The sequence below is a fragment of the Molossus molossus genome, unplaced genomic scaffold (genome assembly GCF_014108415.1).
Source record: "Molossus molossus isolate mMolMol1 unplaced genomic scaffold, mMolMol1.p scaffold_m16_p_10, whole genome shotgun sequence".
Classification (NCBI taxonomy): Eukaryota; Metazoa; Chordata; class Mammalia; order Chiroptera; family Molossidae; genus Molossus; species Molossus molossus.
The window spans coordinates 50651146-50675829 of record NW_023425345.1 but is presented as its reverse complement, the minus strand read 5'-3'; the positions used below and the strand labels follow the sequence as shown (position 1 = coordinate 50675829).

Genomic DNA, 24684 nt, shown 5'->3' with positions numbered 1-24684 from the left:
ATGAGTTGTATTTGGATGATTTGAGTTGGAGGTGTCAGTGGGCAATGGGTTGATATGTTCAGTTGGGTGTTTGGATATACAAGTCTATGACTTCAGGGAGAGATTGGAGTTAGGCAATCATCATCATGTAGCTGATCACCCTGGCTCTAATTTTACTCTTTCAATCGTACTCCATACTAAGCCAAAGAGATCTTTCTAAAATCCTGATCTCATAACACACCCTGCTTAAAAACTCTTTAACGGTTTCTTCATGAGTTTAATCATGGCTTATAAAGATTTTTGTGACAGCTCTTTGGCCTGGCTGTATGACATTCCATTGTATGGAGGGACTATAATTTATTTGACTAGTCTTCTAGTAATAGATGTTTGCGTTGTTTTTAAACTTTTGCTACTATAAGTAATGCTGTAGTTGATAACTTTGGGTATAGTTTATTATGCTTATATACAAGTATATTGGATCAGAAACTATATGTATTTGTAATTTTGAGAAGTATTGACAATTTACAACTCTACCAGCATAGCTATGAGGGCCTATGGCCTCAGAAGTCTATTGTCAAACATTTGGAATTTTTGCCAGTCTGTAGGTGAAAAATTGTATCTAAATGTAGTTTCAATTTTCTTGTGAGGTTGAGTATTTTTTCATAAGTCTAAGAGCCATTTGTCTTTCCTTTCATGTTAACCATCCCATTTTCTTATTGAATTTTTGTTCTTTTTCATATTGGTTTGAAGGGATTTTGTATATATGAAGCAAATTAGTTCCTTTGCCTATGATATGAATTGCAAATATTTACCCCAGTTTGTCATTTGTCATTATGGTGTTTTTTGCTCTGGAGAAATTATAGATTTTTATGTTGACAGAAAGTCTTTTTTTTTTATGCTTTGGGAAATTTTGTTATTCTCAAAAATACTTTCTCTACTATGACATTACAAATTTATGTTTTTACTCTTTTAAGCTTATTTAAACACAGTTGATTCATATGGATTTATATTAATCTAAAGGCTAAAGTAGAGATACTACATTTTTCTTTTCAGGTGGCTACACAATTGTCTCAATACCACTTATTATATAATTCATCTTTTCCCTACTGATAGACAATGCCATCTTTATCATATACTAACATTTTAAATGTCTTGGGTGTATATCTGGACTCTTTTGTTCTCTTGACCAAGTTGCCTATGTATGTGCCAGTGTCCTTGAATTTTACTATTTTAATTATTGTAGCTTTTATTTATTATTATTATTATTATTATTATTATTATTATTTTGGTGGTATGTCCCCCTAGAGGGAACCGAACCCGACACTCTCTGGTCCGCAGGCTGACACTCAACCACTGAGCCAAACTGGCCAGGGCAATTATTGTAACTTTTAATGGTTTAATATCTGGTAGAGCGATTCTCTTCTCATTAACCTTCTTTTTCAGAATGTTCATGGCTATTCGTGATGCAAAAATTTCCATATGAACTTTATATATTCAGGTTATATAGTGTTAATATTTTTATTAGATTGTGTTAAATTTATAGATTAATTTATGAAGAGCTGACATCTTTATGATAGCAAGTCTTTCTACCCAAAGAATAGAGTATTCCTTTCCATTTATTCAAGCTTCCCTTTGTGTCCTATGATATACAGCATTTTAGTTTTGGGCACCTAGACATAGCATGTTTATAAAGATTATTCTTAGTTCACTTTGTTATTGCTATCATAAATGATCATTTTATTCTCCTGTACGTTCTAATTGGCTGTTGTTCATTGGTTTTTTGTAAATTAACTTGCTCAAGACTTATTTGTATTATTTTTTCAGTTGATGTCCTTAGATTTTTGGGGGTAGGCTCTCATATCATTAATAATAATTTTACCTCTTTTCCAGTTTTTTATCTCATTTCTTCTGCTTCTGTAATTAATTAGGCTAGTACTTCCAAAGCAATGTGAAATAAAAATAGTCACAGGGGCTATCCTTTAATGGGAATAATTTAGGTTTCCTTATTAAGTGTGAGTCTGGCTTTTGGATTGAGATGTGTACATTTTTTTCCTTTTTAATCCTCACTCAAGGATATTTTTTTTATTGATTTGAGAGGGAGAAGAAGGGAGAGAGAAACATCGTTGCAAGAGAGAAACATCTATTGGCTGCATCCTGTACACATCCCAACTGGGGATCAAACTTGCAACCTAGGCATGTGCCTTGATGGGAAATTGAACCCACAACCTTTTGGTGTACGGGATGTTACTCCAACCAACCAAGCCACCCAGCCAGGACAAGATGTATGAATTTTATTATGTTAATGAAAAGATATTTCATAAAGTCTATCTCTGATTCTCTATCTAGGGATTGATATTTCTGAGGGTGTCAGCCTGTGCACGAGACTCTCCCTTTACAGATGGTTTCTCCTCCCATTGATAAAGTGCACAGATATCAAGTAGAGTATTATGTTGACTTAAAATGCATTGTAGTCCAGGTCCTTGACTCTACCTGGCAGAAGATATTGAGACCCAAGCCTAAGAACAGTACCAATAGCTAATAGTTTTTGAAAACTTGCTATATACAACCCACTTGTGTAAGTAGTGATTTACTCCTCAGAACCATCCTAAAGAGTGAATACCATTATTTCCCCACAGATAATGAAACTGAGGCAATGAAAGGTAACTTACTCAAGGTCACAAGCTGGTAGGTGATATTGCTGAGGTTTAAAATCAGGCAGTTTGACTCCAGAGCCTGTCTTATTTTTTGTCTCTAATCCTCACCTGATGACATTTTTCCCATTGGTTTTTAGACAGAGTGGAAAGGAGGGAGGGAGGGAGAGAGAGAAACATCAATGTGAGACACACTGATCAGTTGCCTACTGCATGACCCCTACTGGGGCGGGGATTGAACTTGCAAACCCAGGTACATGCCCTTGACTGGGAATTGAATCTGCAATCCTTTGGTCCATGGGCTGATACTCTAACCGCTGAGCCAAACCGACCAGGGGAGAGCCTGTCTTCTTAACCACTATGTTCTAATCCTCGAGAAGGAGGAGCCTGGGGCCCTGAGCAGATGGGCAAAGATTCTGAAGAAACTGTGAATGGGGCCTCCATTGTAAGCCACATCTATCTCAGGCAAACAATGTCAGACTATGAAAGATTACTCTGGAATCAGGGAGGGTTAACTGGAGGCTGGATGATCAGTGCCATTAATAGCTTTTCTTTTTATCCACACTCTCCTTTCTTTTTGTTCCTTTGCTGGTTCCTCTTCTACTTTACCTTTAATATTAGAGTGCCCCAGGCATTGGTCTTGGACCTTCCTTATTCTCTATCTACACTCTCTCCCTAGACTCTGGCATCCAGATCTTAATCTGTATCTCCAGTCCAGGCCCCTTTCCTGACAGGACGAGGGTGTCCCCGTCTCTACTCAACACCTTCACCAAGATACCTCACAGGCCTCTCAAACTTAACATGTCTAAACAGAGTTCCTTGTTTCTACACCCATACAAACATGCTCCTCCCACAGATTTCTTTTCAGTAAGTTTACTCAACACACTTACTCAAATATTTAAAGCCCTGGCCAGGTAGTTCAGTTGGTTACAGCATGGTCTCAATATGCCAAAGTTGCAGGTTTGATATTCAGTTAGGGCACACACAGAAAGCAACCAATGGCCCTGGCCGAGGTGGCTCAGTGGTCAGAGCATCAGTCCATGTACCAAAGGATTGCAGGTTCGATTCCCCGTTAAGGTCATGTACCTGGGTTGCAGGTTCAAATCCTGGCCCCAGAGTGCCCGGGAGGCAACCAATTGATGTCTCTCTCTTTTTCTCTCTCTCCCTCCCCTCCACTCTCTCTAAAAATTAATGGAAAATATATCCTCGGGTGAGGATTAACAACAACAAAGGCAACCAGTGAATGCATAAATAAATGGAACAACAAATTGATATCCCCCCTTTCTCCTTTCCTTGCTCTCAATATATAAAATTTTTATTTTATTCTTTTTGCACAATCAATTTTTTCTTTATTTAATTTTTTTTATCTTTATTGTTGAATGTATTACAGATATCCATCCTTTCCCCCCCATTAATCCCCCCATCCTCCCTGCTCCCACCCCACTCCTGCCTTTCCGCATACGATTGTCTGTAGCCACTGGTTATGCACATACATTCTTTGGTTAAATCTTCCCGCACCCCCCCCCCCCACTTCCCTTTAAGATTTGTCAGTCTAGCCCTGGCCAGTATGGCTCAGCGGTTGAGCATCGGCCTGCAGACCAGAGTCCTGGGTTCGGTTCCGCTATGGGCACGTACCACAAAAAAAAAAAAAAAAAAAAGATTTGTCAGTCTAACAACCAATTTGTACTTAATCCCTTCATATTTTTGCCCCATTCCTCCAACCCACCTCCCATCTGGCAACCAACAAAATGTCTGTATCTATGAGCCTGTTTTTGTTCTGCTAGTTCATTTTGTTTGTAGATCCAATTGTTGATATATATGTATTTATTGCCATTTTGTTGTTCATATTTCATATCTTCTTTTTCTTCAAGAATACCCTTCAACATTTCATATAATATTAGTTTGGTGGTGATTAACTCCTTTAGCTTTTTCTTGTATGAGAAACTCTTATTTATTTATTTGTTTGTTTGTTTGTTTGTTTGTATCCTCACCCGAGGACATTTTTGCATTTATCTTCAAATAAAGTGGGAGGGAGAGAGAGAGAAACATTGACTGGCTGCCATCCACATGACCCCAAGCGGGGCTGGGGACAAACTGCAACCGAGGTACATGCCTTTAGGGGGAACCAAACCCATGTCTCTCTGGACCACAGGCTGATGCTCTGACCACTGAGCCAAACCGGCCAGGGCTGAGAAACTCTTTATATGTCCATCGATTCTAAATGATAGCTTTAGCCTGGCTAGTGTGGCTCAGTGGTTGAGTGCCGACCCATGCACCAAGAGGTCGCCAGTTGGATTCCTGATCAGAGCACATGCCCAGGTTATGGGCCCAATATCCAGTGGGGGGCATGCAGAGGGTGGCCAGTCGATGTTCTCTGGCATCGATGTTTCTTTTTTTTTTTTTTATCCTCACCCGAGAATATTTTTCCATTTTTTGTTCAGATAGAGTGGGAGGGAGAGAGAGGAGAGAGAGAGAGAGAGAGAGAGAGAGAGAGAGAGAGAGAGAGAGAGACATCGACGTGAAAGGGACACATCGAGTGGCTGCCACCCACACAACCAACCAGGGCCGGGGACAAACTGCAACCGAGGTACATGCCCTTCGCAGGAACCGAACCCTGGTCTCTCAGGACCGCAGGCCGACACTCTAACCGCTGAGCCAAACCTGCCAGGGCTGGCATTGATGTTTCTGTCTCTCTTTCTCTCTCTCTTCCTCTCTCTCTAAAATTAATTTTTTAATTTAAAAAATAAAAAAATAAATAAATGATAGCTTTGCAGGATAGAGTAATTTTGGTTGTAGTTTCTTGCTTTTCATCACTTTGAATATTTCTCGCCACTCCTTTCTGGCCTGCAAAGTTTCTTTTGAGAAATAGGCTGCCAGTCTTATGGGAGCTCCCTTTTAGGTAATTAACTGCCTTTGCATTTTGATTATGGTGTGTCTTGGTGTGGGCCTCTTGGGTTCATCTTGTTTGGGACTCTCTGTGCTTCCTGGACTTGTATGTCAATTTCCTTCACCAAGTTAGGGGAGTTTTCTGTCATTGTTTTTTTTCCAAATAGGTTCTCAATTTCTTGCTCTCCCTCTTGTCCTTCTGGCACCCCCGTGATGTGAATGTTGGTACACTTGAAGTTGTCTCAGAGGCTCCTTACACTATTCTCATTTTTTTGGATTCTTTTTTTTTCTTTTTTTTTAATCCTCACTCGAGGACATTTTTTGATATTTTGTTCAGATAGAGTGGGAGGGAGAGAGAGAGAGAGAAACAGCGACGTGAAAGGTACACATCGAGTGGTTGCCCAACCAGGGCCGGGGACAAACTGCAACCGAGGTACATGCCCTTAGCGGAAACTGAACCCGGGTCTCTCTGGACTGCAGGCCGATGCTCTAACCGCTGAACCAAACCGGCCAGGGCTGGATTCTTTTTTCTTTATGCTGCTCTGATTGGATGTTTTCTTCCTTATATACCAAATCAATGGTTTGCTTCTTGGCTTTACCAACTCTAGTATTGATTCTCTGTAAATTATTTTTTATTTCAGTTAGAAATAAATTATTCTTTATTTATTTCTGATTGTGCATCCTTCATTTTTAACTGGTCCTTTTTATGCTCTTGAGGCTCTCACTAAGTTCATTCAGCATCCTTATAAGCAGTGTTTTGAACTCTGCATCTGTTAGATTGCTTATCTCCATTTCATTTAGTTCTTTTCCTGAAGTTCTGTTCTGTTCTTTTATTTGGGACATTTTTTTTTTCTTTTAATATGTTTTTTTATTTTAGGGAGAGAGAGATAGAAACATCAATTGGCTGCCTCCTGCATGCCCCCCACCAGGGATAGAGACCACAACCCAGGCATGTGCCCTGATCAGGAATTGAACTAGGACCTCTCAGTCCATGGGATGATGCTTACTCCACTGAGCCACACTGGCTAGGCTGGGACATGTTTCTTTGTCTCCTCTTTTTGGCTACCTCCCTGTGTTTGTTTCTATGTATTAGGTAGAGTTGTTATGTCTCCTAGGCTTACTAGGGTGGCCTATTATAGTAGGTGTCCTGTAAGGTCCAGTGACACAGCCTCCCTAATCACCTCAGCTGGGCCCTCAAGGTGCACCCCTTGTGTGGACTGTACATCATTCTATTGCAGTTGAGTTTTGATTGCTGTTGGCATGTCAATGGGAGGGATTTACTCAGGCTGATCAGTTTCAAGGACTGGCTATGCCCACTGACCACTGACCTCTGTCTATCTTGGAGGATGAGCGGTGCAGGGCCCAACACACAGAGCAAGACTTACTTCAGCAGGGCTCTGATACACACTGAGTCCACTCCTTGAGTGTGTCACTTGTGGAGGTGGTTGGGTGGTCTTCATGTGCTTCATGTGGTCTGAAACTGTCCACTGGGTGTGCTGACTCTGGGGCAAGGTCAGCCACTGCCTGTGTTCTACCCGGGGCCACCAGGCATAAGCTACAAAGTGATCTGCAGATGGCTGCTTCTTGTGCTGGGCTTGCAGGTGTCCAGGCAAAGCCAAGTTGTAAACCAAGGCTGGCTGCTCCTAGTGCCAGGCCTGGGGCCACTTAGTGAGAGGTATGGGACTCACTGAGGCCAGATGTTGCTTTTCTGAGAGAATTTAGGAAAATCTAAAACAGGAGCCAAGAGGCCACTAGAAATAGCTTGGGTGAGTCTGAAATTGGGTGGGGCAGGACCTCAGGGAAATACCAGGGTGGGGCAAACAGTATGAGCCAGGTTGCTGGAATCTCAGATATGGTGGCCATCTGCCTGCCCCATGGGGGAAGGGCTCATTAACGGAACAACCACCCCTGCTACCACATATGTCTGGGAGAAAGATACCCTACAGTGCTCACCCAATGCCAAACAACTCAGTTCTTCCCCGTATGTCTCTGGTGCCTTTCAAGCTGCCTCCCTCACCCTGGAGCCTGGAGGGAGCGAGTCCAAGTAAGTCTGTGCATAGGCCCTTGCAGAGGAGCTGCCTGGGGTTTCAGAAGCCTCAGCCTCCCTCAGCCTCAATTCCCACTGGTTTTTACAGCCAGAAGTTATAGGGACTTCTCTTCCTACAACTGGAACCCTGAGCTGGGGCCTGGTGTGAGACAGTGACCCCTCAATCCTCAGGGAGGACTTTCACAGCTGAGGTATCCCTCCTGATTTTTATCTGCCACACGTGGGTGTGAGACCAGCCCTCCCATACCTCCACCCCTCCTACCAGTCTTGATGTGGCTTCTTATTTAATTTCATAGTTGTAGGACTTCCATTCAGCTTGATTTCAGGCAGTTTTGCATGATGATTGTTCTGTAGTTTAGTTGTAATTTTTCTTTTATCCTCACTTGAGGACATTTTTCCATTTTTTGCTCAGGTAGAGAGAAACATTGATGTGAAAGGTATACATCGAGTGGCTGCCACCTGCATGACCCAACCAAGGCCGGGGACAAACTGCAACCAAGATGTCCGATAGCCTGGGGACTGGCACCAGGCAACTTGCTTGACCATTACCACGAGTACCTAACCTTAACCCCCGCCCTGTTTCAGGAACTATTTGCCGCGGGCCTATAGATTAACCCCTGCCTGGTTCCAGGAACTGTTTGCCCCGGGCTTATAGACCCACACCCTATTACGCATCAGGCAGGTATAAAAATCGCAGACCCAAGCATCGGGCGCAGCTTCTAGGACTCGACCCCTGGAGTCTGTGAACCCGCCCAGAGTGTACCCAATAAAGCCTGATCTGATTATTCAGTTGTTTGGCTCTCCAGTCTCTTCTCATCTTTTCGGCGGTGCCCCGATTCCTTACACAAGATACGTGCCCTTAGTGGAAACCAAACCCAGGTCTCTCTGGACCACGGGCTGACGCTATAACCGCTGAGCCAAACTGGCCAGGGTTAGTTGTAATTTTGATGTCAACATATATAATTTTTAAGACACACAAATATTTATTACTATAGCAGTAAACAAAACAGACAAAAATCCTTGCCTTCATAGTGCTTACACTCAACTGCTGAGGGACATACAATAAACAGAAAAAAAGTAAAATACATCATATATTAAAGGATAATAAGGGCTAAGGAGAAAAACAAAGCATGGAAGGGGTAAAGAGTGCAAGGGATAAAGTAAAATACATCATACATTAAAAGATAATAAGGGCTGCCCTGGCCAGTTTGGCTCAGCGGTTAGAGCGTCGGCCTGCGGTCCGGAGAGACCCGGGTTCGGTTCCCGCTAAGGGCATGTACCTCGGTTGCAGTTTGTCCCCGGCCCTGGTTGGTCGTGCGGGTGGCAGCCACTCGATGTGTCCCTTCGCGTCGATGTTTCTCTCTCTCTCTCTTTTCCTCTCTCTCCCTCCCACTCTATCTGTACAAAAAATGGAAAAATGTCCTCGGGTGAGGATAAAAAAAATAATAATAAAAATTAAAAAAACAAAGGATAATAAGGGCTAAGGAGAAAAACAAACCATGGAAGGGGTAAAGAGTGCAAGGGATAGGGCAATTTTAAAAAGGGCAATTGAGAGGAGTAGGAGATGAGGTCAGAGAGGTAACAGGGACTAGACCATGAGTTTTTATTCCAAGGAAGATGGAGAATTTTGAACAGAGGCTTGACATGAGTGGATTTCCATTTGTAAAATGTATTTATTTAAAAAAAAAAATTTTTTTTTACTGATTTTAGAGAGACAGAGGAAGGGAGAGGGAGAGACAGAGACATAGATGAGAGAGAACGAATGACTACCTCCTGCATGTGCCCCATTGGGGATTGGACCCACAATCTGGGCATGTGCCCAGACCCGGAATCAAACTGGTGACCTTTTGGTGCATGGGTTGACTCAACCACTGAGTCACACCAGCCAGACTGGATTTCCATTTTACAAATTTTTTTTTCTTTTTGTTTTAATCCTCACCTGAGGACTTTTTTTTTTTTTTTTTTTTTTTTTTGCATTTATCTTCAGACAGAGCAGGAGGGAGGGGGGAAGAGAGAGAAAACATCAAGGTGGCCCTGGCTGGTTTGGCTCAGCGGTTGGAGCATCGGCCTGCGGTACAGAGAGACCCGGGTTCGGTTCCCGCTAAGGGCACGTACCTCGGTTGCAGTTTGTCCCCGGCCCTGGTTGGTTGTGCGGGTGGCAGCCACTCGATGTGTCCCTTTCACATCGATGTTTCTCTCTCTCTCTTCCTCTCTCTCCCTCCCGCTCTAGCTGAACAAAAAATGGAAAAATGTCCTCAGGTGAGGATAAAAAAAAAAAAAAAGAAAACATCAATGTGAGAGAGACACATCGACTGGTTGCCACCCGCACAACCTCAACCGAGGCCAGGGACAAACTGCAACCAAGGTACGTGCCCTTAACGGGAACCGAACCCGTGACTCTCTGGACTACAGGCCGATGCTCTAACGGCTGAGCCAAACCAGCCAGGGCTGGATTTCCATTTTAATAGGAACATCCTAACTGCTGTGAAGTAAAGATGAAAGCTGAGAGACTAGTTAGGGAGCTCTTGCAATAGTCCAGGTGAGAGATGATAAACCTAGGACACTTGGATCAGGAAATGAGAAGCTGGTGCAATAGGATAAGTAAACACAATATCGTGTCCTCCCACAACCACATCAGAGTTACAACTAAACTATAGAACAACCATGCTTCAGAACCACCAGAAATCAAGCTGAATGGAAGTCCTTCAACTACGGAATTAAAGAAGCAGCCACATCAAGACTGGTAGGAGGGGTGGAGGCGGATGGGCTGGTCCCACACCCACGTGTGGCGGATAAAAATCAGGAGGCTACCTTGGCTGGGAAGGTCCTCCCTGAGGACTGAGGGGTCCCCATCCCACACCAGACGCCCCGCTCAGGGTTCCAGTGCCAGGAAGAGAAGTCCCCATAACTTCTGGCTGGAAAAACCAACGGGAACTGAGGCTCAGGGAGGCAGACACGGTTGGAGCCCCAGGCAGCTCTTCTTAAAGGGCCCGTGCACGGACTTATCGAACTCACTCCCTCTAAGCTTGGAGGGGAGGCAGCTCGAGGGTTGCCAGAAACACACAGGGAAGAACTGAGCTGTTTGGCACTGGAGTGAGGGCTGGAGAGGGCTTTCTCCAGGACAAACGTGCTGTCAGAGGCCTTTGTTCCTTTGGTGAGCCCTTCCCTGGGGAGGCAGACAGCCTCCATATCTGGGACTCCAGCAACCTGGTTCATACTGGTTGCCCCACCCTGGTGATTCCCTGAGGCCCTACCCCACCCAACTTTCAGGCCCACTCAAGCTGTTGTCACTTGCTTAACCATAGGATTGGCCTGTCTTGGATCCTGCTTCAGGTTTTCCTAAATTCTTTCAAACAAGCAGCATCTGGTCTCAGCTAGCCCCATACCTCTCGTTAAGTAATACATAGAAACACACACAGGGAGGCAGCCAAAATGAGGAAACAAAGAAACAGGTCCCAAATGAAAGAAAAGAAAAAATCTCTAGGAAAAGAACTAAGCGAAATGGAGATAAGCAACCTAACAGACACTGAGTTCAAAATACTGCTTATAAGGATGCACAATGAACTTAGTGAGAACCTCAGCAAACTTAGTGAGGGCCTCAAGAGCATAATAAAGGACCAGTCAGAAATGAAGGATGCACAGTCAGAAATGAAGGAGGCACTAAATGAAATAAAGAATAATTTACACAGATTCAATAGTAGAGTAGGTAAAGCCAAGAAGCAAACCATCGATTTGGAATGTAAGGAAGCAAAAAAAAACATTCAATCAGAACAGCAAAAAGAAAAAAGAATCCAAAAAAATGAGGATAGTGTAAGGAGCCTCTGGGACAACTTCAAGGGTGCCAACATTCACATCTTGGGGGTGCCAGAGGAGAAGAGAGAGAACAAGAAATTGAAAACCTATTTGAAACAATAATGGCAAAACACTCCCCTAACTTGGTGAAGGAAACAGACATACAAGTCCAGGAAGCACAGAGAGTCCCAAACAAGATGAACCCCAAGAGGCCCACACCAAGACACATCATCATCAAAATGCAAAAGGTTCAAGACAAAGAGAGAATCTTAAAAGCAGCAAGAGAAAAGCAGTTAGTCACCTACAAGGGAGTTCTCATAAGACTATCAGCTGATTTTCAAAAGAAACTTTGCAGGCCAGAAGGGAGTGGCAAGAAATATTCAGAGTGATGAAAAGCAAGAACCTACAACCAAGATTACTTTATTCTGCAAAGCTGTCATTTAGAATCTATGGCCATATAAAGACTTTCCCAGACAAGAAAAAGTTAAAGGAGTTCATCACCACCAAATCGTTATGATATGAAATGTTGAAAGGTCTTTTTGAAGAAAAAGATAAAATATATGAATAAGCAAAATGGCAATGAATATATATCTATCGACAATTGAATCTACAAACAAAATGAACAGGCAGAACAGAAACATTCTCATAGATACAGAGAACATTTTGTTGGTTGCCAAATGGGAGGGGGGTTGGGGGGATGGGTGAAAAAGGTGAAGGAATTAAGAAGTACAAATTGGTTGCTAGACTTATAAACCTCAAAGGGAAGGGGGTTGAGGGGGGACTTTTTTTTTTAATCTTCACCCGAGGACAGTTTTTTCCATTTTTTGTTCAGATAGAGTGGGAGGGAGAGAGAGAGAAAGAGAAACATCGACGTGAAAGGGATACATTGTGCCACCCGCACAACTCATCCAGGGCCAGGGACAAAATGCAACCGCGGTACGTGCCCTCAGTGGGAACTGAACCCGGCTCTCTCAGGACCGCAGGCCGATGCTCTAACTGCTGAGCCAAACTGGCCAGGGCTAAACCAAAGAACTTATATGCATAACCAATGGACACAGACAACAGTGTGGGAAAAGGCAGGAGGGGGGGGCCAGACTGGGGAGGAGGGGGGTCAATGGGGGGAAAATGAGGAACATCTGTAATACATTCAACAATAAAGATTAAATAAATAAATAAATAAAGGCGGGGGAGGTGGGGCGGCTAGCATCACCCAGTTTCTCAAGCCAAAAATTTAGGTCTCATCCTTGATTCTTCTCTTTCCCTCATATCCCATACCCTATCCATCAGCAAGTCGTTGTGGTTCTGCCTCCAAAATATACACCCAAGTCACTGTTTCTGTCCATCTTCACTTCTACCACAACCCAGCTAAATCACCTGGGTTTACCTTTCACCTGAATTGCTACAATAGCCTCTTCTCTGATCTCTGTACTGCCTCTTCTGACCCCTAATCTCCACAAGCAGCCAGAAGGCTCATTTTAAAATTTAATATTATGCCTTGGCTGGTTTGGTTAGAGCGTCAACCTGTGGTCCAAAGAGTCATGGGTTCAATTCAGGTAAAGGGCACGTACCTCGGTTGTGATCTGGTCTCAGCCTTGGTTGGGTCATGTGGGAGGCAGCCAGTTGAAGTGTCTCTCTCACGTTGATGTTTTTCTCTCTCCCCGCCTCCCGCTCTATCTGAGGATAAAAGAAAAAAATATCCTCAGGTGAGAATTAAAAAAATAAAAAATAAATAAAAATTAAATATCACAGGATGGATGACTTTGCTTGCAATTCTTTAAGAGCTTTCCAAGGCATTAAGCAACAAGACCAAGGACTAATGTGACCTTCCTCTGTTCTCACTGCCTTCCCGTTTTTTGTTGTTGTTGTTAATCCTCACCCAAGGATATTTTTTCCATTGATTTTTTTTTTTTTTAGAGCAAGTAGGAGGGAAGAAGGGAGAGGGAGAGAGAGAAACAGCTATGTGAGACACATTGATTGGTTGCCTCCCACACACAGGATCGAACCTGCAACCCAGGCATGTGCCTTTGACCAAGAATCGAACCCGAGACCATGCCATGCTCAGGTCCACACTCTAACCACTGAGAAACACAAGCCAGAGCTCCTTCCCTCTTTTTCTTCATCATCCTGCTCTAGCCACACTGGGCTCCTTCCTGTTCCTCAATTCACCAAAGTGTTTTCTGCTTTGGAGCCATGCTTTCCCCTCTGACTAGGGCATCTTATCCCAGCTCTTTGCATTACTGGTTTCTTACCAACTAGTAATGCAAATCTCAGCTAAGTTGTCACCAGCTTAGAGACCTCCCTGATAACTCTCATCTAATATATATACTATATCTAGATAGTCCACCAGACCTTATATCAGGAAACACAATCTTTCAGGGGAGATAAAATAGGTTAATACTAAGCAAGATCATAGGACAGTAAATGAAGTAGGGACTTAAAAAAATTTTTTTTTCAATATTGATTTTTTTTTTTTTAGAGGGAGAGATAGAAACACTGATGAGAGAGAATATTGATTGGCCGCTCCCTGCATGCCCCTCACTGGGGATTGGGCCCACAACCTGGGCATGTGCCCTGACTGGGAATCTAACCAGGGATCTCTAAGTCGACGCTCAACCACTGAGCCACACCGGGCTGAAGTGGGGACTTTTTAAGCTGAGGGCTATCATATACTGTCAGGGCTTGAAGGGCCGGGCCTCCATCTGATACTTAAATCCCCTCACAATGTCCAGGTGAAGGGGCTGTCCTAGCTGGACAGCTTTGGAACTGGGTCTTCCATTTTCTGAATTGCAGTATGTTTCCCTAGAGCGTCTACACTTTTGTGCCCTCCAATGAAACATAAAACAAATAGTAATCCTTTAGAGGACAGTCTTTCTGGTTTCCCAGAACAGCCCTTATACACCCAACTTTTCCCATCCCAAGATTCCCTCCAGGGCACTCCCCTCTGAAGGTGCTTCCATTGGTCTTCTCTCTTTACCTCCCAGGGCCCACAATGACTCCAGCAGTCCAGGTGGGATTGGGCTGGCTGGACCAACTGAGCACCACTCCTTCTCCCAGCGCCTCTGCCTTCTAGGAACGGCCCATCCGGCTCCCTGCCCCTTTTGTACGCCACGTCTCTCCGGCGAGCTCCTCAACATATCTCCCCGTCATGTGCCTAGCATGGTGCTTGACACCGAAGAGTTTCTCTAAAACCTCTGGTCGAATCAAACAATGCATAACTGCTCCTGAGAAACTATTAAAGATTCTTCTTCGTGCGAATTCGGAAGCCGAGTCTAGTAGGTGTGCGGCTCCAGCCCACCCCACGCTCGGGCCCGCCCCTCCCAGCGTCGCCCCAAGTCTCGTCTCTCCCTTAAATCGCTCTCCTCAACCTGGTAACCTCTCTGGCGCCTAAAATCCCTGATGTTTCCCTACTGGGTAAACCTTTGGTTTCACCTGTTAACAAAAAAGCTACACGGTCGCAGCCGTGGCCACGCCTCCTTCACGCCTGTGCTCTGGGCGAACCGGAAGGGATTGTTCGGTCCCCGGTTCGTAGACCCGGAAGTAGACTTACCTCACGGAAGCCTTGGCCCTGCGGCTGCTGCCGTCGCCGCGGAGAAATTATTGGATCTGGCAGCCTAGGAATGGTGAGACTCGCGGTTCGCCTCTGAGGGTGGTGAGCGGAGTTGAGGGTCAAATGGAATTTCCCAGGGTGCCTCCAGGGACGACTACTCCCCAGGTTTAGGGCCCCGCCCCAGTGGCGCCCCGAAAATCTGCGCATGCGTGGGTCGCACCGGGCCAGAATCAGGTCGGAACTGTTACGCATGCGCAAAGGTGGCTTGCCGAAGGTGGGGTGAGAATTGGCCCAAGGAATTGTACCCCTCTTTCCCGCCACTAGCTCAAGGGGCTTAAACCAAGGATGCAGGAGCATCGGGGTTCTCTCGGTGCTACGCTTTGAGTTTCATCACCACTCCTATCCCGAGCCCCTGAAATAGACCTGGACTAACCCCCACCTTGGTGTGCACTCGAGGGAGAATGAACCGAGGGCTGGGGAAGGAAGGGGGCGTAGACCCTGCCTCAGTCGGCCCGTGGAATCGGGCCCCTTCGCCCTCTCCCCAGGTGTCAAGATTCCCAGTCATATACTATGGGGCGGCGCGACGAGCACACCTGGGGACAGGGCCAGAACGCTGCGGGAAGAGCAGCCCTGGGCAGAAGGAGCGGGACCCGCAAGCGCCCCCCACCTCGAGTCCCCAGTACCTGAGTTTTTCGGAGTTTAGGAACCACCCCTGCCCCCTGGCTGAGGGTTCATATTCCGGCAGTTTCCAAACTGTATTTTAGTTCCCCCGAGGTACCGCCAACCAAATCTTCAGCTAAAGATGCACATGGGAAAAAAAAGAGATGGAATGGTTGGAATTGTATCCTTTTTCCTTCTTTGGCCCGGGAAGGAAAGGGGTGGTGCTGTTGAACTGAGTGGCCAGCTGATGGAAAGAAAAAGTGAGCCAAGAATCTCTTGTTTCGTGCTTGTTTATATCAAGGCCATTAACTTAGGGACTATGAGTAGAATTAGTGGGGTGTGTGAACCTCCTAATTAGTATGTGTTTTTACATTTTTCTGGAGTCCATAGTTTTTATATTCTCAAAGATGTCAGTGCCCTTCAAAAGGCTACTGATATATCAGGATCATATTGGTGAAATAGAGGTTTGTGACTTTCTTCTCCTTGTGTCTTCCCTAGCTTATGGGACCCTGGGGGATCTGTTGCAGTATAAGGAGGTGAGGCTGGCCAGTTGGAATCCTGAGCCTCAGGGAGCCTCATTTATCCTTTGCAGAATCTTTCAGCCTCTAAGCTCACCTGGTCAGAATCCTTGGATGAACCTGTGGGACCCTTCCTCCTAGCCCTGTGGTTTGGAACCAGTGGCTTTGGGACTGTAAGAGGATGGACAAAGGTAGTATGAGGCCGGGACAGCTCCCCAAACATTTGGGCACCAAGCACCTGCTGATTCCACCCTGTGCCTGGAAAGACGTGTGTCTTTCCATTCTGGCTGGGCATTGCCATCTCCCCCTGGGCCAGCACCATCCACATACCTCTTGGCAGAGGCCACAATTGACTGACTTGCTGTTGAGCTGCTTGCTCTTTGGCATGGCGCATTTTGATGGCAGAGGGAGCAGTTATGTCCAGAGCCTGGTGTGTCGGCATCACCAGTCTGACTTGAGCACCATGTGTTGCACGACATGACATGTGGCACTGGGAGAACTACCCAGCGTGGAAGGTCTGGGCCAGGTCTGAGCCCAGATGGGATTTGGATGGCCAAGGAATTCCAACCTTAAAACCTCAAATGTCAAGGAAGTAGGGGAGGGGCTGAGAGGGCTGGCAGAAGAAGGAAAGGACTGAGAAGACCTATGAGCAGAGGCTCAGGGCTCTGCTAGGCATTTAGGAGACCCGAATTCACTACTTCTCTCTTTCTAGATTCTCAGGGGCTGCTAGATTCATCCCTGATGGCATCAGGCACTGCCAGCCGCTCAGAGGATGAGGAGTCACTGGCAGGGCAGAAGCGAGCCTCCTCACAGGCCTTGGGTACCATCCCCAAACGGAGAAGCTCCTCCAGGTAGTAAGGATTCGGAGGGCTGGGGACTGAGCAGGGGTATTTGGTACTGCATGCCTTTGCCCTGTTGGGAATGACCTGAGACCCTAGGGACTTAAGGGTTGGTAGAGCCTTGTGCTTTTCCTGTCCCTACTGAATCCTTGACTGAGGGCAAAGGAAGGAGATCTTAGGTCTTTGACATGAAGTTGTGAAGGTGAAGTTGTGGTGCAATGCCCTTTTGTCTCAGAGGGATGAGACACAGCAATTCCATGCCCCATCCACTGAGCTGGGCAGTCAGCACCCTGCTGGGAACCTGCTCTGTTCTGAGGCATGGTGTGTGTAAGTGGTTGATGGGAAGGGAGCGAGGATTGCTCACTGAGTAGGACTCTTCACAGGTTTATCAAGAGGAAGAAGTTTGATGATGAGCTGGTGGAGAGCAGCCTGGCTAAGTCTTCTACCCGGGCGAAGGGGGCCAGTGGGGTGGAACCAGGGCGCTGTTCTGGGAGTGAACCCTCCTCTAGTGAGAAGAAGAAGGTAAGAGCTTGGGAGATGGGGTGGGGGGGAGTAGGAGAAAGATGGGGTGCAGGGCCACAACCTGTCAGCTGGCAAGAGTTCTTCAGAGGATGCTATGAGAGGACCAAGCTGCCCCAGCCCAACCTCCATTGCCTCCCTCCTGGGAGCCTATCTCTCCCTACCCCCTCTTTCTTGCTCCACTCCCCATCCTTCAATGCATCCTGTATCACATTCTGTGTGGGAGGCATAGAGCGTGCATCTATTCTGGGAGCAGACAGCCTGTTCCCAGCATTGCTAGGTGTAAAAATAACCCCCAGGTGGCTTTGCTCTGGCCCCAGACACTGTACCAGCAAGAGTGTTTTCCTGGTATCCTCTCCACCCACCCTCCACTCTGGGGTTGGGGGTGCCACCAGCAAAGAGAAGACCCCATATAGTCAAGGACTGTAGAAGTGCTCTGGTGAGTGGGTGTTAGAAAACTGAGCTCCCTGCCTGTGCTGCTTATTGTTGAGTGGGGCTGGGCTGTCACAGTATGTAAAGCTCTAGGCCTGAACATCCAGCTTCCCTGATGCCGGCTTTGAGCTCACTGTGTTCCTGTTCTCTGCCCAGGTGTCCAAGGCCCCCAGTACTCCTGTGCCGCCCAGCCCAGCCCCTACCCCTGGACTTACCAAGCGTGTGAAGAAGAGCAAACAGCCACTTCAGGTGACCAAGGATCTGGGCCGCTGGAAGCCTGCAGATGACCTCCTGCTCATCAATGCTGTGTTGCAGGTACTGTTTCCTACCACAGTTTTTGTGTTCCCTTTTTCCCCCCAACCTCTAGTTGTCTCTCATCTAGCCCAGCGGTGCCTTGTGGGTGGCAAGGGAAGGGTTTTTTCCAGCACTAAGGCTGAAGCAAACCCCTCTGGGGCCTTGCAGACCAATGACTTGACGTCCGTCCACCTGGGTGTGAAGTTCAGCTGCCGCTTCACCCTTCGGGAAGTCCAGGAGCGCTGGTATGCCCTGCTCTACGATCCTGTCATCTCCAAGTGAGTGGGACTGGCTCCAGCAATGTAAGAGGACTGGGGGAACCAGAATTTGGCTCCTGAAACAAAGAGAATTGTATAAGGGCCCAAGGAGGGGGTCTGGGAGGCAGGGCCCTTGCATCCTCAGTCTTCAAAGGGAAACTTCTTTCTGCTGCCAACCCTGCTAGTTCTGGCTTGATACCAGAAGCAAGGGGATCTGCAAGCTAAAGAAGTAGCATAGGAGAAAACACCCAAATGAGTGTCAGGAGCCCTGGTTCCACCACAGTGTGCATGTGGTTTGGGGCAAGTCACCTCCCAGCCTTTCCACACAGACCTCCCGCAATTCCTTCCAGCTTCAGCACTCCGAGTTACAAATAAACCTGTGCACACATGCACCACACACTCTTCCTCCTCAGTCACTTCATTTAATGTCATCCAGATTTGGTTGGCTGCTTGACACCTGTCTTTTACTCCACAGTCTCTGGCACCGCTTAAGCTTTAGCATGGCCCCGATACACCAGGAAACAGGCAGGGCTCAGGGAAAGGGGAAGTGCTAGGCAGTGGCTAATGGGTGGCAGCTTTGGCCAAGAAGGACTAAGGTCTTGGGGAGAGAGCCTCAGCTTGACTTAGGATCTTTCTCAGGACTGACCTGTAGGGGGCTGTGCCTTTGAATCACTTCACGGGGTTCAACACAGGGACTTATTTCCTGAGTTGTCTGTTCATGCTTTAGACAATCCTGTGAGGCCACAGGTGCCATGGTAAGCCTTGGGCTCTTCCTATTGAGGGCCTGGCCTCATCCTGCATCTCAAAGACCTACAGGCTTTGGGGGAAATAGGAACCTCAGATTGCTTGGCACCCTCCCTTCAACCCTGCCCTGACATTTTCTCCTCCCTACCTAGGCTGGCCTGCCAGGCCATGAGACAGCTGCACCCAGAGGCCATTGCCGCCATCCAGAGCAAGGCTCTGTTTAGCAAGGCTGAGGAACAGCTGCTGAGCAAAGTGGGATCGGTAAGGATGATGACTAGTAAGGTTGATGAAGGGGCTGGGCAGGGTGGGAGCTAGACTAACTGGAAAACTGATGTGGGGAGACCCCACTGCCTGGAAACAAACCCTTGTGGACAGAGTCCTCGGGAAAAGCCAGGCCTGAGCAGCCATAGCTCTTCTTCCAGCTCCGGGTGGGAATGGGCAGGAGGCGAGAGTGGGGTGGTAAGACAGATGTGGGAATGAGGAAACCTAGCTGTCTAGAGCATGCTTCTTGCCCTCCAGACCAGCCAACCCACCTTGGAGACCTTCCAGGACCTGCTGCACAGACACCCTGATGCCTTCTACCTGGCCCGTACTGCCAAGGCTTTGCAGGCCCATTGGCAGCTTATGAAGCAGTATTACCTACTGGAGGACCAGACAGGTAATTGGCCCCAGGAGCTGGCAGGGTGGGTATACATATGTGAGTGTGACGTGTTCTGGGCACAGCTGCCCTCTAGTGCCCTGTAATAAATCCCTCAGTGGCCCCCAGGGTCTGGCTCACCTATCTTTGCAGCAAAACCCACTTCTTTCTAGAGGGAGGGAAAGTAGCTGGAATGGCCTTCAGCTTCATGGCAAAGGTAGCCAAAATTGTCTCGAATCCTGGGCAAAATGTCTAGATGGCAGAGTTGTCTATTCTTTTTCTTTTCCTTTTGTCATTCTATAATTACATAAATAATATGTTAATATAGTCTTCATGAATAACATTCAAGTATGAGCAAAATGTGATCATCCCCCTCACTGTTCACCTTTCCCCATTTCCCTCCCAGGAGATATGCCCTGCCCTCTCTTCACCTTTTTCTCACTGCCTCTCCTTCAACCAGCAGTGTTGTCGGGCTGCCTTCGGGCCATTCAGAACTCCCCACTGGGACTTCACCCCCAGCCTATGTGTCCTCCTCCCCCAAGGGCTAGAACGCTCCTTCATCTCTTCCCTTAACTCTCACTCTCACTCTCCTAGTGACAGGTCTGGAAAGCAGTCTGATTAAACTGCAGGAAACGCTTCATTAGATTTGAGGTTCAGGGTCAGGCTTTCATAATACAGCACCTGCTGCTCTTCCTAAATGTTGTCCATTGCCTTCTACATTGTTGTTCACAGTGTTATGAAAAGGAAGAGTTGGCCATGCCCTTCACTGTACCATCTGGGTCCTGCAGCTTTAGCTCTTGAAGATATTCCTACAAGAGGATTTTAGGAAATCTTGTCAGGGGGACGCCCCATCTTTCTTTCCTAAGGATCTCTGAATTTAGTGCCCAGAAGGCTGCCGACTTTATTCCTGCAGCATCCAAATCTCTGCTGCTTCCTCAGGCTCAAATATCGCTGAATTCCCAGAGAGAATGGACACTGGATAAAGTTTATTTTTGCAGTTATAGCTAGGTTCTTTGTCACTGTTTTTGTTTTGTTTTTTTGTCATAAGTGTACCTCCTTTTTCTCCCATTGATATCCTCCTCCCTGCTTTGTCACTGTTTTGAAAGTTATTTTGGCCCTGGCCAGTTTGGCTCAGCGGTTAAAGCGTCGGCCTGCAGTCCGGAGAGACCTGGGTTCGGTTCCCGCTAAGGGCATGTACTTCGGTTGCAGTTTGTCCCCGGCCCTGGTTGGTCGTGCGGGTGACAGCCACTCGATGTGTCCCTTCACGTCGATGTTTCTCTCTCTCTCTCTCTCTCCCTTCCTCTCTTTCCCTCCCACTCTATCTGTACAAAAAATGGAAAAATATCCTCGGGTGAGGATAAAAAAAAAAAGAAAGTTATTTTTTATAAACTTACTTGTTAACTTAAAGGTTTAATTTTTCTCTCCAAGAGTCTCCTTAAGTGAATATTTGATTTCTCCTTTGCTATTTAGAGCTAGAAGCCCCTAGGAACAGAGTGTGCACTGCTGAGCTGATAAGTCAATTAAATATTAAGTTGGTGGGATTTCAGGCAACTATGGTTGGGGAGGGGCATAGTGATGACCACCCCAAACCCATTTGCCCACACAGTCTGACCTCAGGAGGCAGCTGTAGTACTGGAGGGAGCATTTGGAAGGCAGCGAGGGTACCTCATTGTTGTCAAACTCCTCAGCCAACAGTTTCACAGCCACTAGCTCGGGGGAGCTGCTGCTGAGCGACACTTGCAATAATGGGAACAGCTACCTTCAGGCAGAAGTTCTCAGATTTTGGAGGCCCCAATCCCTTTCACATTTTGACCAGAAAAAACTGAAAAACTTTCATGAAACAATATTTACCCTGAACACAGCTGATGGACTTCGATATTAATTGTCCTGTTTCTCTCTCATCTTTGGAAAAAGGGAAATTAATTCCATGACCCATTAACACATTTGAAAACACTGGTGAGAGTGGGGTAATTTCTTTACCACATCCTTTCTAAATGGGCTTGTGCCTCCGGACCGCAGGCGGACGCTCTAACCGCTGAGCCAAACCGGCCAGGGCGGGCTTGTGCCTCTTAGCCCCTTGCCGAGGGTGGCAGAAAAAGTTCAGGAGCATGTGATGCTTTTGGTTTGAGATTTGCAATCGGGAAAGCAGGGCTTGAATCTTGACTCTGTGCTAAACTAGAGTCACATAGTTGAACCTTCCCTCCCATGTCCATTTCCTCATCTGTAAATGGAGCTAATAGAGCCTTCCCTACTGAGCTCAAGGCTTGTGAGAGCCCTTCACACACTGAAAAGTTCACATGAAAGGTCACCCTTAATTCCCTGCCCTTTGTAGAATCGCCTCTGCCCTCCATTAACTGCAGGCACGCTCTCTACCGAATTGGCATGCAGCCTAATCTGGCATGCACTCCGTTACCCATATTGGTATTGGATTAACTTCCGTTCATTTCAACATGAAGCTGATCCCACAGGCTCAGTTTTACAGTGTGTCCCCTTAGTTCCATGGTCTGCTCAGCAGCTTAAGGAATAGCATCGGCGCTGAACCTCCCTCTGTCCTTTGTTCAGTGCAGCCGCTGCCCAAGGGGGACCAAGTGCTGAACTTCTCCGATGCAGAGGACCTGATTGACGACAGTAAGCTCAAGTGAGTGGCTGGGGTCACAGGCAAGGTGCAGAGAGCTGAGTGTCCCCCGGGATGGGGCAGAGTGCCCAGGTTACCAGCCCTACCTCTCCCGCTGCAGAGAACAGAGCCCAACCCAGTTTCAGCTTCAAGTTCCAGTTGTAGCTATTGGCACTTGGTCTCCCTGCTGAACCTCCCCGCTCCCAGAGCATCTTACACCACTCCTATCCCCTGGAAGGAGGCTAGGGAGGAGGTCAGAGAAGCAGCCTGCTGGGCCACTTGGCTAAGGGGCTGAGGAAGGTCCTAGTGATATGAGGAGCACCTAATGGTGATGGCAGGTGAGCTGGAAGTGGAACTTCATTTATCCTTCTCTTCTTACCTCCCAGGGACATGCGAGATGAGGTCCTGGAACACGGTGAGTGTGCCCTGGGGGGGCAGGGAGGGGGTGGAAGCTCCTGCCGGAGTAGAGAGGACCAGTACAAGGTGCTGGCATGTCCCTCCTTACCACCCCAACTCACCCCAGAGCTGACAGTGGCTGATCGGCGCCAGAAGCGAGAGATTCGGCAGCTGGAACAGGAACTGCATAAGTGGCAGGTGCTAGTAGATAGTATCACAGGTGAGGAGGCCAGGGGACGAGGAGGAGCACACTTCAACTCTTTTCACCCAGCCTTGGGCGCCTGCGGTTGCCTGGCTTGGTGCACCCTACTTTCCCTCGGTTGACCTTGCCCTGGCTCCCTAGCCCTAAAGCGCTAAAGGGTGGGCTCTCCCCCACATGAGCTCTTCCTCCTCCAGGCATGAGCTCTCCAGACTTCGACAACCAGACACTGGCAGTTCTGCGGGGCCGCATGGTGCGGTACCTGATGCGCTCAAGAGAGGTAAGGCAGGCCCAGTGCCGTCCCATTCCCTCTTCCCCTTCCTAAGTTTACCTCCTCCATCAGTCTTCCCCTCATTGCCCTTTCTGTGTCTGGGCTCTGAGTTCTCATCTTTCCCCGATTCCTCAGCTGCCAGCCCTCACCTGCCCATTTTCCTAGATCACCCTGGGGAGGGCAACCAAGGATAACCAGATAGACGTGGACCTGTCTCTGGAGGGTCCAGCCTGGAAGATCTCCCGGAAGCAAGGTACCAGCAGGAAGCCCTCTCTAGCCCTGGGGCTTGGTCTCTGTGGGAACTCTCATGGATGAGCTAGCATTTTATGATCTCTAACTTGGGAGTCCCTGGGTGCCTTCTAGCCCATCCCCAGGAATCAGAGAGGGTACATGGGCACTTTGGACCCTTTTCTGGCCTTCCCCTAACACATCATCTTTTTTTCTCTATGCCATAGGTGTCATCAAGCTGAAAAACAATGGCGATTTCTTCATTGCCAATGAGGGTCGGCGGCCCATCTACATCGATGGACGGCCCGTACTGTGTGGCTCCAAATGGCGCCTCAGCAACAACTCAGTGGTGGAGGTGAGCTGGGAGGGAGATGGAGAGGCCACAGCGAGACCCACCTGGGGTGTGATGAGCCAGTATGCGGGCCTGGCTCCCAATCCCACCTCTGTCCTCAGCCACCCTTTTCTCTTGCCCACAGATTGCCAGCCTACGATTCGTCTTCCTCATCAACCAGGACCTCATTGCCCTTATCCGGGCTGAGGCTGCCAAGATCACGCCACAGTGAGGAGTGGTGGCAGGACCCATGTTCTCTCTGGCCTCAGTTTCCCCTGCCATTCCAGCTCTCTGGAGCTTGGACTTAGGCTCCTGGAAAAACCAGAGTGGGTAGTGGGAGACCCAAATGACAGCCCATTGATCTGAGCCTCTGCAGGGGGCTGGGCTGGCCCTCAGGAAGCCCCTAGAGGCTGGGACCCTGCAGCTTCCTTGGGGCCAGGGCCCGTACCTTCTCTCTGCAGACCCCTTCCTCTTCCCCCTGATTCCTACCTTCACCCTGTGTCTCTAGCTGATTAGCTTCAGACTTTTCCTTTATTATTCTTTTGTAAATAAAAAGCACTGAGTTCCAAAGTAGCTTCGTTTATTATTACTTTTTAATATAAAAAATGTGGGGACAGGTGAGGCAGGGGCACATGCAGGGGATAGCAGAACCTTCCTTGGCGTCAGGCCTGTCCCCCAGCCCGCAGAGGGAGACAAGGAGGTCAGAGGAGCAGGCTGAGGAGGGGACCCACAAGAAGGGGCCAGAAGAGTACTAGCCTGGAGCCTGTCCCTGAGGCTCCAGCCCACCCACCATGAGAGCCCAGGGCCAGGCCTTGCTCGGCTCTCAGGTTCCCTGCCCTGAGC

At 47.5% G+C, this 24684-nt stretch overlaps 1 protein-coding gene across 3 annotated transcripts; it reads left to right on the top strand.

The window, feature by feature from the left end:
• The first annotated feature begins 14886 nt into the window (after nucleotides 1-14886).
• MCRS1 (microspherule protein 1) lies at nucleotides 14887-24412 on the top strand. Of its 3 annotated transcripts, XM_036252858.1 has the most exons (16): nucleotides 14900-14975; nucleotides 15667-15822; nucleotides 16155-16271; nucleotides 16793-16931; nucleotides 17303-17441; nucleotides 18027-18185; nucleotides 18333-18442; nucleotides 19318-19426; nucleotides 19685-19823; nucleotides 22365-22440; nucleotides 22803-22831; nucleotides 22940-23032; nucleotides 23209-23291; nucleotides 23448-23535; nucleotides 23738-23865; nucleotides 23987-24412. In XM_036252858.1, exons 3-16 carry the CDS (start codon nucleotides 16262-16264, stop codon nucleotides 24071-24073), a joined length of 1389 nt encoding a protein of 462 aa, XP_036108751.1. In that variant the 5' UTR covers nucleotides 14900-14975; nucleotides 15667-15822; nucleotides 16155-16261; the 3' UTR covers nucleotides 24074-24412. The 3 variants fall into 3 exon arrangements, with proteins under 3 accessions (XP_036108750.1, XP_036108751.1, XP_036108752.1); XM_036252857.1 differs by lacking the exon at nucleotides 15667-15822 and having other exon boundaries at nucleotides 14887-14975; XM_036252859.1 differs by lacking the exons at nucleotides 15667-15822; nucleotides 16155-16271.
• Nucleotides 24413-24684: the final 272 nt, after the last annotated feature.

What these genes read in the sequence shown, in the direction of transcription:
- MCRS1 (XM_036252857.1), top strand. An exon ending in TACGATCCTGTCATCTCCAA is followed by an intron (nt 18,443 to 19,317) that starts GTGAGTGGGACT and finishes CTCCCTACCTAG; the next exon opens with GCTGGCCTGCCAGGCCATGA. An exon ending in GCTAGTAGATAGTATCACAG is followed by an intron (nt 23,033 to 23,208) that starts GTGAGGAGGCCA and finishes TTCCTCCTCCAG; the next exon opens with GCATGAGCTCTCCAGACTTC.